This window comes from Aplidium turbinatum, chromosome 8 (genome assembly GCF_918807975.1).
Source record: "Aplidium turbinatum chromosome 8, kaAplTurb1.1, whole genome shotgun sequence".
NCBI lineage: Eukaryota > Metazoa > Chordata > Ascidiacea > Aplousobranchia > Polyclinidae > Aplidium > Aplidium turbinatum.
The window spans coordinates 22,465,440-22,480,674 of record NC_137479.1 but is presented as its reverse complement, the minus strand read 5'-3'; the positions used below and the strand labels follow the sequence as shown (position 1 = coordinate 22,480,674).

The following is a 15,235-nucleotide window of genomic DNA, read 5'->3' as shown; positions in this document are numbered from 1 at the left end:
GACACAATTTTTTTAAGTGGTCCTTGAACCTCAAAAGGCTGAGAACCTCGGGACTACGCTACCATGCTTTTTCAACCTGCCTCGTCAAGTATGTATTTAGCAAACACTTGTTAAATTTTGAAGTTCTGATATTGTAAAGCCTTTGTCTTGCCTTCAAATATAGTTTTCCTTGCTTTGTACTGTATTACATAAGGGGTTTATTCGCTTTTTCTTAGTGGTTTATTGTTTTCCCAAACAGCTATGCTACCTTTGCTTATTGCTTGTATTTTTTGTTTTTCTATGCTTTAACATTACTCAGTATAACGTTACACATCTGTTTTATAATGACGAAATGTAAGATTTTATTTGTTATGCAAGTGCTCCGGGTTGTAGCAAGAAAACTTGTTTGTGACGTCAATGTGTCACATTTTTATGGACAGTTATGTTTTTTCATTTACTGTAAGTGATTGTTTTACGTACCAAAATAAATTCACCCAAGAGAATTACAACGTCACAAGACGCTCCACGCGTGTCAAGCACGTGACCTACGTCGATACGTCAGCGATTGCAGTGTCCAATCGGTTAACCTGTGACGGAGGGCTCTGCTATTATCGAAATTAGAATGTAATTTCTTGTCAGTGACAGAGGAGTCTGCACTGGCTACTGTGCAAATTTACCGAAACTGCGAATTAGCAAACACTTTCATGTTCTTCATATTGGTATTTCAGTATGATGTAATTTAATGTGGAAGAAAAAAGTTTCTGAAACTGCACAAATAAATTTGGTTCGAAATACTGAGCTGAGATGAGAGAATAAGATTTATTTCAGACACTTCATCACTTATCATTCAATGTCATGACTTCCTGTGAAAAAAGGAATTTTGCGATACCGCTGATTAGACAAGCAACAGTCAAAACTGACTATTTTATACGAATATTAAATAACGAGAAGTTTGGAAGACAATAATCGCCACCGTCTGTATCAATAATAATAATAATAATCGTGTTTTTATTTGCACCCATTGCGATAACATACAGTACACTGCGATCACAGATGTGATACAACAGACGACAGGAAGCAGAGAAGTGACATATAGTCTTCGAGTCAGCTGCTTCCCTTAATTTGGCTTGCCATTAAGTGTCTTTGCCGAGACACAGCCACGTGCTCTGGAGCGGTGTCGAACCCACATTCTTTCGAACGTCGCGCAGACGTTCTCCCCACTCGGCTACGCAGCCGACTGGCATAATAATTATTATCAAACAACCAAGTTAAATAACTGGGTTTAATAACATCATTGAACAATTTAAACGTAGTAGCCTAGTTGTAGTCCAGTTTTAATTCTGTGATGCCCCCGTTACCGAGGGTGGCCGAATTCACCCTCCAAGTGCCGCAGTCGTCTTTACATCCTGCCTCCACATCGATCTGTCTAACGCGTCCTCTGTTGTCAAGCTCATTTTGCTGCTTTCCTCCTCAACTTGCCTTTTCCACGTTTTCTTGGGTCTTCCTTGTTTTCTACGACCCTTCACTTTTGCCAAGCTCATATGAATGTTCATGCAAATCGTGGTGTCATGCACGTTGGCCAGAAGTAATGGTTAGGCAACACATCTCCGATGCATAAAGTGATTGAATTATTAGATTGGGTTCATCTGGACTTCATAGCGTGCTAGTAAAAATGGGTCGCATTTATTTGGGTTTGTTGCGGCTGTGCTTGGAATGTGCAACCTGCGAGTTTGAAGAGCAAGTTTTAGATAACCACATGTAATCTCATCTTCGTTTCACTTCAGGTCGAAATCTCACGATTTGTGTAAGCCGTCAAGTTACTATACATGATTGGTTGATTTTATGTCTTTATCCTTTGACTGACAAAGCCTCTGATAGGTTATTCCTGATACAATAGTTTCGCAAACCGGTGCTTGTAGAGTCTTTTGACTCAGGGCCGGTTACCGATATTATCAGAGTGAATTTTCCGGTTGATATCGGGGAAATATTCCATGCACTAGGTGCTGCTGAATGGAGAGCAGTCCTGAAATGCGTTGTTCAAGTGCATACCCGAGAGTCGAACCGGGAACGGGATGATATTAATATTAGGGGCACGTAACCTTTCCAAGGGGCCCAGGAACTTGTAGAAACTACCGCGTATTCTTTGGAAATAATGCATTTTTCGTAACATTGTCTTGATTTGGGCATCAGGCCGAAATTATTCTCTTAACGGCTTTGCCTACAAATATTTGATACAGTAATTTTAACCAAGGCTGTGGCGTCGGGCGAAATATATACGACCCCTCGGTTTTTAACTGGCCGAATCCAGCTTCAGTATTGTCAGATTTTGGAGGGTTGCCAGATTTGTTTTAAAGTTTTTGTGGTATTTCATTGTTTTAAATGTAATTTCACTTATGTTGTGATCGAAATTGAAAGGGTAACTTTCACAAAAACTGACAAGAACAAACACTTCTATTTTCTGTTGAATTTTTAGACCTCTATACGGAGAACAAGAAAAAACTTTTGAAAAGTGATTGTAAACAAAAATTTTATACGTTACAGTAGCCTACTTCATCGTTTTATATCAAGCTGGAGTCGGAGTCGATCTTTTGTTTAACGATTCCGAATGCGGACACGCCAAACTCCCTGCGACTACACAGCCCTGGTTTCATTTACTATTTAGGCTTCACACCACGATTTCACGATGATTTTATAAAAAGACACATTTCAATTACTTCTGAATTGTTTCTGAATTGTTCTTCAAAGTATTGAGAGATAGTAGGCTAGACCAGGGGTCCGCAAATACTTGTTGGCTCGAACCAAAAAACAATCGTTCGAAATCTTCGCGACCCAAACGTTTCAGAAGCATATAATTTTGCGCAAAATACTTTGCAATTTATTATCAATTTCAATACGGTCGTCCCCGCTTATTAAGCCTACATCGGAACCTGACGATTTTGGGCTTATAAAGCGGAGGACAATTTTCTACCACTCCTATACCTTCAGTAATTCCTGAATGGACCAAATTGGGCTTAATAAGCGGATGGACCTATTAACCATGGGCTTCGCCGCCGTCGTCGTGTAAGCCTCTGGGGCCGAGGGTTTATCCTTTTACCACCCAAGACTCACGATGTTCCCGGACTACACTGGTAGGCTACTAGAGAGCAGTTAGTCTTTGATTTCATCATCCATGACCCGTAGACCATCCTCCGTTAGATGGCTTGAAGATGGTACAGTCATTGATGATGTAGGGTGCGGTCTGTTCCTCGGTACCACATTCACAGGAGGAGAAAGAGGCCATTCCCCGTTAGAACATGGTTGAGCGGAAAAGCCCGACGCCTGTACGAAGAGGGTTGAAGCCCACCCATGCCTGTCTTTGTAGTGTCAGGCCGATGGGGCGTGTGTCGGCGTTGGGGATGAACGAATGAAGTCTGGTGGTACTTGACTTCCATTCATAATTCCATTTATAGGCCGCCCAAGTAGCTGCAGAGACATCTTGTTCATCAGCTTCGTTGATCAGAAGTTGAGCGGCTGGCACAAATGGGTGTCTTGGTTTCAGTCGTCGGGGATACTCGTTTGGGAGAGCAGAAATCTTGTGATGGAGAAGATGGTTAAACTCCACTGCCCGTCGGCCGAGAGACAGGGTGTGGCTTCTTTGCGACAAAGCTCAGCAGGTTGGATGCTAACAAGAATGGGAAAATTGTACAATGGTGTGGGACGCAGACATCCGGTCACTGTGCGCAAGGCACTGTTTATGACAGTGTTGATGTCGTGGTAGTGTGAGCACTTCAGCACCAAACAGGTGCACTGTACTCTGCTGAAGAGTAGACAAGGGCTAAGGCTGCTATACGCAAAGTGTCAGCTCTCACCCTCCAACTGGAGCCTGCCAGGCGCTTGAGCAGCGCAGCGCGGGATGTCAGTTTCTTGTGCAGTGACACCAAATGGTGGTGGTATGTAAGCGATCTGTCTCCTGTCACCCCAAGATATTTTGGTTCGTGACAGAAGGACAGAGGTTTTCCATTGTTCTGAACATATAGCTCACGATCAGCTTCCGGATTGTGTAGGTGGAAAGCTGCTGACACAGTTTTGGTTTCGCTGAGTTTCAGCCGCCAGTTCTGGAGATAGCCTAAGCTGAGAGAGATTTTACGTCCAGGCTCAAGGTGTCTTCTAGGCTTTATAACCGTGGGCTTAATAAGCAGAGACCACTGTACTACAATCGAAAATATAAATTTTTTGTACAAAATTGTACAAAACTGGGCATATCAATGAGTACCGTATATGATTGTATTTATTTTTGCATACAAGTTATATTTATAGTAAGTTTAAACCGTTTTGCGACCCACCGTGGATGGTCTCGCGACACAAATTTGGGTCGCGACCCACTATTTGCGGACCCCTGGGCTAGACTAGGGTAGTTCGGGGCAAAACAAGTCGTCGGGTAAAACCGGTCAGTTTGATTTTAATCAAGCATAACTTTTTTTTGAAAATAATACACTCAAAAAAATGCTTTAGCGCACTTAGTGGTTCTATTGTGATGCGACAACAGCAACTGCTGTGCAGTTTTTGCTTGCTGTCTTTGTCTAGGCTTCGAAACGTAAGTTGGTGTAAAATTTTACCTTCATATTTTGGACTAACTTTTTTTTTGTGGTTTAGACTAAACAGAGCATTACGCTATGAAAATTGTTAATTAAACCAAGAATTTCTAGTTTAAACGAAATTACAATTATTGTAATTTGTCTCAAAACTACTCATCTTGTAGTTCTTCCTTGGAAATTAGTTTTATTGGGTATTTATTTTTGTTCAGTCATGGCTATTTTGGTTGGGGCAACACAAGTCAGTCATGAAGTGCAGCTGTGCCAAACTTTTGCCTCAATTGGTGAAAATGCTAAATTCTTTAACCAAGCTGTCATGTAGGCTTACCTGGTTCATAGGGTATTATTTGCCTATTACATCAAAAATCAGCTTATCCTAGTGTGAGCGAAGCATTTAGTTTGGGGGGTCTGCCAAGGGGGCACGATTTTTTTGATTTTTGGCCATGCTTGAAGCCCTATCACTGCTAAATCAAATTAGGTAACAACCCAAATTTTTTACACGTGATAGTACTTCTGCCAAATATTGAAAAAACAACATCGTTCACATTGTCACTCTAAAAAGTCAAAGGTCATAGACATCCAAAATTGGCCGTTTCCAACCCTCGGCTAAGATTTTGCAAAATTTTAAAACCTCGCCAAGACCCCATTTTTGATTGGTTTTGGCTGAAATTTGGTAGAAATGTTGTTTCTAAGATTCCTTATGAACTGAGAAGAAAAATATCTAAAATATAGAAAATATCAGTACAAAATATTAAAGGATTTGGGAGTTATTTAATGTGAAACGTGGGTCGAAATAAAAAAACAACAAAAAGGTGGGGTCCTTTTAATATCTAGGTTACCCATGACCCCAGAGAAAACTTGCACTGAAATTTTGTCCACTTATTCACTAAGATATGATAAGTCTACCACGCAAAATTAAGTTATGGTTCTCAATGTTTTCTTATAGAAAGTGTGCGTCAAAGTTTGGACAAAAACGCAAAAAATCACAAACGAAAGATTTTAAAAAAATGTAACAATATTGAACTATACTAGAAAACATTTGAAGTGTATTTTTGATTGTGTTTCTATCAATTGTTCACAAAAGCAATTGTTCTAACATTTGGCAACTGTAATGTACCATGTGGACCTCATTGTTAGTGAACAAAATGGCAAATTTTGTCATAATCTTCCTTGCTCAGTTTGTTTTGTCGTCCAGAAGAACCATGGATATTCGGCACAGCAATTGAACAAATAATGTCATAAAATGGAATCCAGCATGTTTGCTGATGTCTGTTCTGAACGAATGTGCTGCAGTGGTGTACTTTGTATGTGAAACTGCACTTTGTATGTGTAAATGTACTCTTTCTCTCATCAAAAAAACACTGACCTGTTTTACCCTTACTTAGGGGCAAAACCAGTCATTTGACTCGGTCGTAAAAATGATGTTGTAAGTTTATTAACATAACTTAAAAATAAATTTCACTTTTTTTTTGCTATCTTGTTTAAGGAAGCCTTAGTATAACTGTTAACACTAAAAATTGAGACATTTTTAACTTTATGTAAAGATATAGGCTACACAATAATACCAAAATGTGACTAGTCTTGCCCCGCACTACCCTACCACAAAATAGACAAAAATTTATCCATTTTTGCTTGCTGGCATACAATATAATTGTCCGCCCGAAAGCTCAGTTGGTTATTGCGTGACTTATCGCGTGAACGAAGAAGCTTCAAGACGAAGCGGCGGTGGTTCGACTCTCGGGGTGTGTGCTTGAGCAACGCAATCGGAAAATTTCACTCTGTCAATCTTGGTAATCGGCCCTGCGTCAAGTCTCTGCAAGAATGCGAAACTACCATGAATAACCTATCAAGGCTTTAAATGTTGCTTCGAGGATAAAGATTCAAATCCAAACCGATATGAGCTCACGAGCCGTTGGCTTAATGTAAGATTTTTGTGGTGGCTGTTTAGCCAGTAGATTTCATCGAGAGTAGCAGATGATACCAAAACAATAAATGCATCTGCAAACTTTATACATCATTTGTTAAAGTACTGTACAGCGTATGTAGACTATTTATTATGATCGGTGAAACGTTCAATCAATCCTGCTATGCCCATGTTGGACGTTTGTATCCAAATAATTCAAAATTATAAGCATATTTTTCATACAACTTTTTTGTCATATTTAAAGGAATTTTTTCAAATTCTTGTTTTGTTTTTTCTGGATCAGTTTTATAAGAACTTGGAGGGAAGAATGTTCTTCTGTGGTAGTCTGATACGCCGAACTTGTCTTTCAAATATTTCATATCATCATGAAGTGTTTCAAACTTAGCTATATAATCGTAGTTGAAGCGACAAGGTTCACAAGTTTGGTTGAACAATTGCCAATGGAAGTCCCAGCTAAAGTACGTTTTACTATGCAAAAGGAAATTGACAAAATCTTCAAACGTCGCAGTTCCATCGTCTTGTCTGTTTCTATCTTCAGCCTTGTGTCGCATTGATTTGTATTGTCGGTTAATGTTTCTCGAAATCGGTCCGTAGTGATATGTAAATCCCATCGATGTGCTCACCATTTTATCGTAGTATGCAGAAACAAGGCGATCAAATGGATGTCGCACAAGCATTATCTACAAAATACATTAACTGTCAGTTTCTAATCAATTTTCGAAATCATTAGGCTCCAGTGGACCTGGTTCAATCTGTAATAAGAACTTTTTCATCTTTAAAGCAAATTAGTAGACTACTACGCTTGTAACCAACATAAAACATCATTCGAATCATTATTAGTAGTGCAGCGGGTTAGCATAAGCATAACCATTGTGCAAATTATGACTAAAGCATGAAATTTTCACCAGTGTTAGTACATATCATAAGGGTCATTTTAAGATTGGGAGGTAAGTCAGATTTGACCTCTGATGACCTTGAGAGGTCAATGACCTACACATGACCTAAATTATAGTTTTTCAAGATTCTGGTGCAGTAAGCTATTTGTCTGTCTCGGGAATTAATTGAAAGACATGTTATGATAATTATTAAAGCATGATATTTTCACCAGCGTTAGTACATAATATCATAAGGTTGATTTTAACATCGGGATGTAAGTCAGATTTGACCTCTGATGACCTTGAGAGGCCAATGACCTAAATTGCAATTTTTCACGATTCTGGTGCAGTTTGTTTGTCTCGCAAATTATTTGAAAGACATGTTAACATAATTTGCTGCAGTGTAATGTTTAATGTACATTAGACATATTACATTAGACATGAGGCTATAAAAGCTTGAAGTACACTGAGGCCAGGCGGGGCCTCAGACACATGAATAGTACATATCGGTAATGATATACAGACGAATTATCCATATTGCCGTATAAATGTCGAGGTGTGTCATCGCAGCTAACAGTCTCCCGAACATGCGCATAATGCAGTGCACTTCGGTGCAGCCTTGGTGCACTTGCCGTAGCCGGTACACCCCTTGTTGTAGTTGCAGTGGATCAGTTCTTGGCAAGATTTTGATGCCTCTGGCAGTGTCGTCCAGAGAGGCTGCCAGCCAGAAGCCTCCTTTGTCCAGCCCCTGTCAGATGGGCTCGGAAAATTGGGATTTAGGACCAGAGTTTGGTTCCAGCAGTTGGCCTGGAAAGAAGCCCGCTTGATGTGTTGCTGGAATGCTGCTTGCGTAGGAGGGATGTTTTCTAGAACCCTCGACTTGTGTGCGAACTGTTTCCAAGCGTCGTTCACTTCCATGATGTCGCTGGTGCAGTCATACATCAGCACAACGAAGCGCTCCAGCAGTGACATTGACTCCTCACTGACATTACTTCGCATCCGTAGTAGTTCTTCGAAAGCATCAGTCACCTCTGGGAAAACTGTCCAAATCTCCCAGGCAGTCGTCTTCCTTCTGCCAGCGAATGTAGACACAGTGTCGCATCCTATGAGGGCATGAAAGACCGGGAGAGTAGCACATCGTCTGGGGTTCATGGCGGCAGCCAAAAGGTGAACAGTTATGCACCAGAAGCTGGATCCAGTACCAATAGCTATCCACAGCTCGTCATGGTTAATGTGGTTGAAGGAAGCCACAGCCAGTACCACAACATCAGTATCTACAGTACGTATGGTCACCTTCCTTATCCCATTCTGGACAGCATCTTCCACGTGGAAGCATGCGTGTATCCGCCTCCTCCTGAGAACATGGGGAGAGGTTGGTCAAGTCGAACTCGGCAGGAGAGCACAGGACATCAATTCCACAGGTTGCATACATTTCCTTGCCATCGGCAATTGGAAGACGAATGGTCTCTCGTGACAAGAAACCAAAGAGTTCAGTCTTGTTTTGGTCAACACGAAGGAAGTCCTTCCAGTTCTTAGGCATAACGGTAAAGGGAGCCACTCTTTTTCTGATAACCTTACCCCTCCTCTGTCTGGTGGTCGCCTTCAGGCTGTCAGGAGATATACATTCCAGACGAGGTCCAGTCTTTGGACCTTTTCCAGTTGAGTGAAGATGTAAGGTGCAAAAACTGTGTTCATATACTCTTCAAAGGTCTTTGCCGCAACAGTATTAAGCATTTGAACAATAGCTTCCCCAATCCCCATCAAGGATTATGGCATCAACCACATGTGCTCTTTTGGTTTCAGTTTGGTCAAATTTCAGGCAGTGTAGTAAATCTGCTTTGACTCCAATGTGCAGTTGGTCTCCTGTTGATAATGAAGGTGGAGCTGCCTGGTTCTCATCGGAGAAGAACTGGTCAAGATCCCCGTCGCGTGATTGACATGCAATATACAGCCTCGAGAAGAGACTGCAGTCACTCTTCACTGCTTTGACTGCGCCTTGGTCTGTGGCCGACTGAAGAGCGGCAACTTGTTCTTGCTCAGTGTGTCTGTAACTGGCTTCGTGAATAGTTCCAGCCTTTCTTTAACAAACATTGTATATTGCTTCTCACCAAAGGATTCAATCTTCTTCAGTTTCCACGATGTCCCTCGTGGCAAGGACCAGGAAATCTTGAGAGCTCTCTAGAAATGGATTTCCCATCTCTTGAAACACTTCCATAAGCACCCTGACATCCTTCACAAAGGCTGTCTGTACTCCAGGTTTCTGGTCATGGTGAAGATGCCTGATGTCGTCATGTCCCCTCTTCGCGGCCTGCTCTTCAAACTCTGTAATGATCTTGGCTATTTCTGGCCTTGCCACCATCCAGCGCCTGAGTGCTCCAGGATTTCCTGTCAGTCCAATAGCTTCACCAGACCCTTTGACCATAGCGTTGTTCTGCTCATGACATTGGTCGATCGCCATGGCATAGAACTTATCGCTGGTCTTGTGTACCACAAAGTTTCCAGACTTGAATTCTGTAAGGACATCTGGGTGCTTGTCAATGAGGTTTATCATATCACGGATGTGTACCGAAAGCTACTTGGAATAGTGAATGTGATTTAAGGTGAACATCCAGGGCATGATCTGTGTCAGGGTTGCACATAGAGCTCAAAGTTTCATTCACGAAGCGATCGAATGTACACCAGCAAGAGAACCTCTAGTAACAGCGCCGCAGAGCATGTAGGCAGACCATGACACCCATACGGATTGCTTCTCTAGAGCTGACGTCACTGTCCTCAACCACCAATACTCTTCGTGTACAGCAGCTTTAGCAGTCAGCAGGTCGAGAAGTCTTGCCGGACGTTATACAGCCAGTGCAGTGAAGTGTTTCGTCTTCATGGCAACGGGTGGCACACTTGTGTACACTGAAGGCAGAGGTGTTACCGTCTTAGAGGTGAAAATGTCTTGCCCAAGCACCAATACACCAAGGTCGTGTCCACCATTTATGTGTGATGGATATTGCATTAAGGATATACCAGTGCCATGGAAATAATCCTTGGCCGTAACAGAACTAGGGTTATGGTCAATATTATCAACATCCACAGTAGTGACCAGCCCCTGGCGCAGCTTGGGTGGGCAAACAACTTATTCCATGTTGAAGCGCTGGCAGACGCCATTGGCAATATCTGCTATGAGCTGTAGTAATCTATCATACGAAACACACATCCCTAGGCCGAAGAGTGTGTCGATCAGTCATCTATTCCTGGTCACAGCGTAGATCTTGAGGGTCAGCTAGAGTGGAAGTGGGGTTTCTCTCTCGCGGTTGTGGCGCACTGAGGTTGACTCCATGCAACATGCATGCTTCACACTGTTGAACACCAGTAGCTGTGATAGTGTAAGCGCAGCAGTTGTGTTGGTTGTGTTGGCCAACTGAGTCTGGTGCTTGCTGTTCGCCCCATCGAGGATCATGTTAACCAGAGCAAGGAGGGATGGTGTCACAGAATTTATCTGAAAATCAGCTCGGAACGCACTTGCTCAGCTCGGAACGCAAAATCAGCTCAAAGGTGAATCTTGTCTCAAACATTTTTATACGGACTACCTGCGCTGCTCTTACTAGGTACATCATATTACTCTCATGACCATAGGCTTTCATCAGGGCGGGAGCGGGACCTATGTCTTTCTCAAACAAGAGAAGTGAGCCTCGGCCCTGCGAATGCGCTCTCAGATCAGGAAGTGCAGAAAGAAGCCTATCCTTCAGTCTGGTTGTGTGTACCCTGTTGGTTACCGTGGCACCCAGCTGCTCTAATCTGGTCTTGTAGAGGTTAGCTACGTAGTGGAGTTTGAATACAGGGGCATTGTCCTCATCTTCATGCATGTCCTCCATGAACACCACCAGCTCAGCAAAGGCTATGCCATGCAATCGATCATTGTCCTCGTCTTTGAGTGATGATGGTCTGATTTTGTTGTAAAATGCACGGAGACAGTTGCGATGGTATTTTGCCTCGATGGCAATCAGGTCTCCTGCAGACAGCTTGGCCAGAAGTTCAGTGTCCTCCAATTCAGTGGCACATCTTCGAACGTTCTTGTCAATTGCCATTGTAGCTTCTTGCTGCAAGTCTGCTGTGCCAGCTGGCTTATCGCAGAAGGAAACAGATAGGCTCGGTTGACTGTGGAAGCCTGTGGGCAGCTGCTGATCGTGTGCTACGCATGGTTGGAGTACAGGTACCAAATTGTTGTCATGAAGCGGATTCTGCTCTGTTCTGTTGGTCAAATATCTTTTGTTGAACTTTAAACGACATTTCTTGTGCCACTGAGCACTGTGTCTCCTCAAGTTAGCTTCCATGCCATCATTTTTGGCCAAGCGACTTCAAAAAAGGCCAAATTTGTGAAGTTTAGCCGTAAAAGGGCCAACCTGGCAACTCTGATAATAATGACCAACACACTAACATAGTCAACACTCTGTAGAATGTGTAGACACTTTTATTATAACACATATGCATGGTTTGTACATCATAGACACCTTTAAGATTGACCAATGACGTCAAATATCAATATTCTGATACTTTGAGGTCATTGACCTCTCAAGGTCATCAGAGGTCAAATCTGACTTACCTCCCAATCTTAAAATGACCCTTATGGTATGTGCTAACACTGGTGAAAATTTCATGCTTTAGTCATAATTTGCACAATTGATTTGAGTATGAGAGGTTATCAGCTGTACTATAGGCCTATGGGTTATTGTTAAAATCAAGTAAATTTATTTTGTTTCAATAGCGCCACATATAATAAACAAGCAGAGTAAATGAAAAGGAAAAACAATGCATTTTAAGTTACAGCTGTTGGTTAGGTTATAGCGCAATCAGGATGGTAGCGAAAGACCAGGAGTGGTCATTTGGTCAACCACAAAGCAAAGTAAAGCCAAACAATAGACCTGGCATTAATTGTATGTCAACCAAAAACAGTGGTTGAGACCAATTCGTATTTTTTCAAGCATGTCACTTCTAGATCCGCTAATTTTTTAAGCAGTTAAGATACCGGCCCGCTATTGAGCAAAATATTTGTCTACAAAAATAATGTAGGAGGGGTGTGATAATCCTAGAAAATGAAAAAAGAATTTCTTGCGTAGCCTACGCTTCTGAAAGAAGCTAATTTTTATTATTTTTGATGACACTGCATGATGTGCTTAAAGTCTGCTGAAAAAAGTGAACATCCTAAAAATGGTCACCGGATACCACTGGCGAGGCTAGAGTTTTTTAATCCTTTTGTGCTCGTACCCTGTGAGATTTTGTGTAAGTTCCTTATATATAGGCTACCACTTTTTTACAGCACACTAATGGACGAAAGTGGAAAAAATTGTAATCATGTGAATAAAAATAATGTACCTATTCATTACATATGCAGTATATGCGTTTAATGCATGCAATATTGATTACAAATCATTGGGTTATGAAGTTCTTAACGTTTCTAAAATATAACTAGTCATAATGGATTAAGATTTATTGGCAATTTCTGTTTTCATAAATACGGCATGTCTAAGTAGCATTTAGACTGAGGTTGTTTCTCGTAGGCCTACCCCTACTTTGGTACTTCGTCCCCTCAAAGGGTAGGCCCCACTAATACTCTTGGTTAAAAACCTCTGGGCAGGGCTATGTGCTTGTGATAAAAAATACCTTGTAATTTGTAAGCAAAACATTATAATAGGAACCGTAGGCGTAATCTGCAGGTCGCTGTAGCAGATGAGGTCTATGAACCAATCAAAAGGCAAAATTTAAATCAACTCATTTCAGTCATGTGACTTAGCCTATGCACGTTAAAAAACTTAATTGAACTTTTTGCCGTGGCCAGATTGGCATAGAGGGTAAGGGCTGGGAAATAGTAATTTCAATGGCGTGGGTTCGATTTCCAGCTCTGCCATTACTCTTTTTTCTTTAATAACCAAGCAAAGTTTGAAGTAATAATCAACTCTTTGGCTGAGTGATAGAGTGATCGCAATGACTGCAGTCAGCTTGTTGATAGAGAAAAGTGCCCAATGTTAAAGCGTCTACCGGTCAAAACACCCCATCTGCAGACTGCAGCAGTGACCTTCACATTAAAAATACGCGTACCATATTAGGATACTTATATTATAGGCTACTTTAGGTCTACCTTGAATGACTTTGACCACACTGCTAAGTCTCCTTGTATTGGACTTAAGGGATGTAACGAGGTTTTTTTTTTTGCTAACTTCATGGCTGCTTCTTTGTCGAACGATCCATTCAAGAAAGCATCCACGGAGACCAAGTTTTCCATAGTCAAGAATGCGGCATACCAACTGGAGTAGCCGCACTTTTGCACGTAGCATACAGAGAACTGAAAAACAAAACTATTTTACTATATTTAAAGCATTTTAAATTTAATAATTTATAAATTATTTCTGTTTTCACTGCATGTAGTTCTTTTGCCTATATGACCGTGAGGAGTAATAGTTAACGGTTTACGGTTAAAAGTGTAATCTGGGCCGTGGTATAATGATATAAAATATTAACAAAATCAGCTCAAAACTGCTCACTATGCGACGTTAAAAAATAGCCCTGATTCCAATGCAGAATCATCATCATTTTTAGCCTGTAGTAGCTCACTGCTGAGCGAAGGTTTTCCTTTTCTTGCCAATCCAGTTGGTCATGTGTTTTTATGTACCGTTTTTTTTTTATATAATGCAATATAAAGATGCCTTAAAGAGTGTTTTTCAATTTGTTTTTGCCATACTCAATATTGGAATTGTTTGGTCTCTGGCTACAGTTCTGTTAGTAAGTTCACCCTACTCACAACAATCATAATAATCACAGTATTTCTCATCAGAGGCCTATATTTGTCACTTACATTGTAAGTTTTTGTATAAAAGTTGTGGTGTGGAAACGCATAATTCTTAAAGGGTATGTGCTTTTCTGCTGGGATGGGATGACGACATGTTTTTTTTTATATTGTACAACCTCTCTTTTTGAATAGCCTCCATTAACGCATTGAAATTCGATTCAAATGACTTCTCATTCTGTGGTAAGATTGGTGATTGGTCCTGAAAATGCAGTCCTTCGTAAGATTAGAACATTCCCAGTAACGGATGTCTTTAAACTTGTTAAAAGAAATATATTCAAATCTGCGCCAAAGCCACATCATCAGCATTAAAGCTGTGGGGGTAGCAGAAGTAGGCCATTCGTGTGCCATCAAGAGCATTAGCAGCCATAAATCAAATGTCCACAGTAAAATAAGGAAGTACAGTATAAAAATCTACAATATAAAATCGTTACAAAAATCAATAAAACATCACATAGCATTGAGCACGTTTATTATAAGTTTTGAACGTACAAGTGCAGTCATACCTGCAGAAAAAACGGTGCAATGCAATTGATGAACAAAAAAGCGCATCCCACTGTTACTCCGCAAAAGGAAAGGACAGCTTTTGACTTCATTATAACCTATTGTAGATAGTTGAAACTAGCTTTCATAAATTGATATTCTTTATGCGTAAGCCGTCAGGCTTGTCTAATTTTTCATGCTGAAACATAAAGGTGTATAAAAATTAATCGCTCAGGTTATACATAACTTTCAACAGTAGACTATATATAAACACATTGAAATTTATTCATTGAAATTCCATCTGAACTGCTTAAGCTACAGTTTCATCCAAGTTTGCAATTTTATTCGCGTTTTTGTATTTGTAAACACCGGTCAACAATAACTTTTTACCAAACAAACTAACAAACATATCCAAGCAATTCTGATGTGCTGAGTTCGAATGTAAAATCAGAATTTTACTATCACGTCAAGATTTCATGGCAATCACACTTTTGTTCTTTCACCAGCAAAAAACATGCTTTATAAAGTTATTTCATGGATAAAGTGCAACAGTTTCAAATAAAGTTGCAAATTCCAT

At 40.8% G+C, this 15,235-nt stretch overlaps 1 protein-coding gene across 1 annotated transcript; it reads right to left on the bottom strand.

The window, feature by feature from the left end:
• Positions 1 to 6,635: 6,635 nt before the first annotated feature.
• Positions 6,636 to 14,813, bottom strand: LOC145776162 (carbohydrate sulfotransferase 10-like). The gene is made up of 4 exons (XM_082587563.1): positions 14,682 to 14,813; positions 14,185 to 14,377; positions 13,471 to 13,674; positions 6,636 to 7,154 (listed from the first exon to the last, which is right to left on the bottom strand). Exons 3-4 carry the CDS (start codon positions 13,612 to 13,614, stop codon positions 6,636 to 6,638), a joined length of 663 nt encoding a protein of 220 aa, XP_082443689.1. The 5' UTR covers positions 13,615 to 13,674; positions 14,185 to 14,377; positions 14,682 to 14,813.
• Between the last annotated feature and the right edge of the window lie 422 nt (positions 14,814 to 15,235).

Bases quoted from the DNA above. Each gene is read 5' to 3' on its own strand.
- LOC145776162 (XM_082587563.1), bottom strand. From the start codon at position 13,614: ATGGAAAACTTGGTCTCCGTGGATGCTTTCTTGAATGGATCGTTCGAC. The intron at 7,155-13,470 runs GTAGACCTAAAG...TGTATTTTGTAG, and splicing joins TGTGGTCAAAGTCATTCAAG to ATAATGCTTGTGCGACATCC.